The 2,878-nt window shown below is 66.7% G+C and overlaps 1 protein-coding gene across 3 annotated transcripts in view; it reads left to right on the forward strand.

Moving 5' to 3' along the window:
- MAFF (v-maf avian musculoaponeurotic fibrosarcoma oncogene homolog F) overlaps nt 1-2,872 on the forward strand; it is a 3,430-nt gene extending 558 nt beyond the window's left edge. Inside the window, exons 1-3 of one of the 3 annotated variants that reach the window (XM_014963190.1) lie at nt 141-291; nt 899-952; nt 1,028-2,872. In XM_014963190.1, coding sequence (XP_014818676.1) covers nt 917-952; nt 1,028-1,441 — 450 coding nt within the window. In that variant the 5' untranslated portion in view covers nt 141-291; nt 899-916 and the 3' untranslated portion in view covers nt 1,442-2,872. The other 2 variants (XM_014963188.1, XM_014963187.1) reach the window with 2 other exon arrangements.
- The last annotated feature ends 6 nt before the right edge of the window (nt 2,873-2,878 follow it).

Here is a 2,878-nt window from a genome sequence, read left to right on the forward strand (position 1 = left end):
GCGCCCCCCCGGAGGCGGGGCCTGGGCCCGGAGGGAGCCCCCGCCGCCGCCGCCGCTCCCCCGGTTTGTGCTCCCCGGCCCGGATTGCATCAGCTTCCAGCCGCCCCGGCTCCACCTTCCCGCCGCCCCCCTCCAGCCCCTCGCCTCCCCGCCGGGCGCTCCCGGCCCCGCTCCTCCGGGGATGGGGAGGGATGGGGGGCTCCCCGAGGCGGGTAGAAGCGGCCCCGGGGCTCCCGGCCTTCTCTCCGAACCCCGGCACCGGCCACCGGCGAGGGGACAGGCGCTGCTCGGGTGCCTTTTCCCCCCTGCGCTGCTGAATCACCGGCGGGGCGGGGGGGAGAGAGGGGAGGCCGCTTCTCGCCCGCTTCACGCCGCGTTGTCGCCGCCCCGACCCTTCACCCCCGGAGCCTTGCCCCGGGAGCCGCCGTGCCCTCTCCCGCCGGGCAGGGGGACGAAGGGGTGGCATCTCCGCCGCCGGTCCCCGCCGGGTGGTTTCGCCCCGTGGGGCGGCTGCTGCTCCTGCTTTTTACTTTCTTTTCAGCCTCGGGCGGATCTCGCCCCCGTTTCCTCCCCAGGGGGAAGCCTGGGCCACCCGGCAGCCAGGCTGGGGCGTTTCGGGTCCCCTGGGCACACAGCAGCATCCCGACCCCCCTCGGGGTGGGATGAAGGGAGGGATGGGTGGTCCAGCCTTTCTCCCTTCTTCTTCTTCGCAGTCGTTATTACTGTTATTATTATTATTACTACTACTACGTAATTTTTAAAGGAGTAAGAATGAGTCATAGGGGCCAGTGGGGGAGATGTGGGCACCGGGCAGGGGGCCAGCGGGACCGGAGCCCTGTGTGCTGAGGTGAGGTGCTCGGGCAGGCAGTAACCAGCTTTTCTCCTGGCTGCTCGGCAGGGCTACTGTGAAGCAAGGATGGCTGCGGACCCACTCTCCAGCAAGGCCCTGAAGGTGAGCACCAAGCAAGACCGGGGGGAAGGGTCTGGTTCCGGGGGGGTCTCGGGTGACCGCCCCTCTCTCCGGCAGGTGAAGCGGGAGCTGGGGGAGAACACGCCGCTGCTGTCAGACGAGGAGCTGATGGGGCTGTCGGTGCGGGAGCTCAATCACCACCTGCGGGGCCTCTCCAAGGAGGAGGTGGCAAGGCTGAAGCAGCGCCGGCGGACGCTGAAGAACCGAGGTTATGCTGCCAGCTGCCGGGTGAAGCGCGTCTGCCAGAAGGAAGAGCTGCAGAAGCAGAAGATGGAGCTGGAGTGGGAGGTGGACAAGCTGGCCCGGGAGAACGCTGCCATGCGCTTGGAGCTTGACACCCTCCGTGGCAAGTATGAGGCCCTCCAGGGCTTCGCCCGCACCGTGGCCACCCACGGGACCCCCGCCAAGGTGGCCACCGCCAGCGTCATCACCATCGTCAAGTCTGGTGCCAACCAGGCTGCCTATTCCTAGTGTTGGCCTCCGTCCCCCGGCTGGGCATAGCCCCCCCCGGGGCGCCTTCCCCCACAAACCCCCTCCTGTACCCTCCCTGACCTCCTTCCCACCAGGACCTGTGCCTGAAATCCTCCTTCTCCCATCCCTTGACCTCCAGCTCCCCTGTGTAGGGAGAGCTGTCGCGGCGTGAGTGCTGGGGCGGAGGACAGGACCCCACTGGTGGCCCCCGAAGCCCCGCAGCCCCCTTCCCTCCAACTCAGCCCCATCCCCTGCTGCAGACACACAACCCCCCAATCCCGGCCGGGCACTCCTCACCCTGCAGGGTGTGCACAGGAGAGGGTGAGCCTGGGCAGGCAGCAGCCAGGGGGAAGCATCCCATAGCTCCAAGCTGGCAGGAAAACACCAGACACCTCTCTTTATTGGGGAGGACACGGGAGAGCTGAGTGTGGGCCAGGCTCTCCCAGGAGCACGTGCCAGGGAGGGAAAGGGGGAGAGATGTTTCACAGCGATCGGCAGGAGGGATATGAGGGAGGGGAAGGGGGTTGGCTTTTGGACCATGGCTGGAGCAGGGAAGGAGGTGGCAGCCTCCGAGGATGGAGGTAGCAAGGGAAAGTGGCAGGTCAGAGGGGGAGAGAAAGTGGCTGCAGGTTGGTGCCGGGTAAGGGTGAGCAGGGTGGGAAAGCGCCGTGGGAAGCCTGTGGGGCTGGGGGAGCCCGGAGGTGATGGTGATGGAGGAGGGACCCTCGGGCAGGGGAGGGCTGGGGGACGTGAGGGGGTCAGCCCAGGCTGTTGAACTGCAAAGGGGAGAAGCCGTGGTGCTGTTTTATCTCGCTCCATCACGCACATCCTTCACGCCTCTTCCTGCCTACGGGGACGCTCAGCCCGGCCGGGTGTCTCCAAAACCCAGCGGCACCGGCAGGAAGGAAGCGGAGGCAGCTGGAGCAGAGATAAACACTGTTTTGCTCAGCACAGGCCGGCTTGTACGGCCCCACCAAGGGCTCCCCGGCGCCCCACCGCCTACAAAGCCCAGAGAAAGGTGCTCCTGGCCCCCCGAGAGCTCAGAGCTGCGGAGGCAGAGTTGGGTGGAGGTGCAGGAGGTAGGAAGCAGGGGTGGAGAGCATCCCTGCTCCTGGGAGCCGCCTGGCAGGCAGGTAGGCTCCTCCCTTTTCTTTTTTTTTTTCCTCCAGCTTGGACACTGGTGTGGGACAACCTGCTCTTCAGCACCTGAAATGCTGGAGAAGAGCTGGGTTTGCTAAATACAGGCAGCACAGGGGAGATAACAGGAGGCAGACCCTCCTAGGTGCCTGCTGCCCTAGATGATCCTCCCCCTTTCTGCCCCTGCCCTGGGTATTGCCACGCCAGCCGCCCTCGGCTGCAGCCTCCATCCCTGGTGAGGTGCCAGCCGCTGGTGGAGGGGGGCACCGTGGTCAGCATCCGCCGATCCCACGCCCCCCC

This window comes from Calidris pugnax, unplaced genomic scaffold, assembly GCF_001431845.1.
Source record: "Calidris pugnax isolate Ruff unplaced genomic scaffold, ASM143184v1 scaffold44, whole genome shotgun sequence".
NCBI lineage: Eukaryota > Metazoa > Chordata > Aves > Charadriiformes > Scolopacidae > Calidris > Calidris pugnax.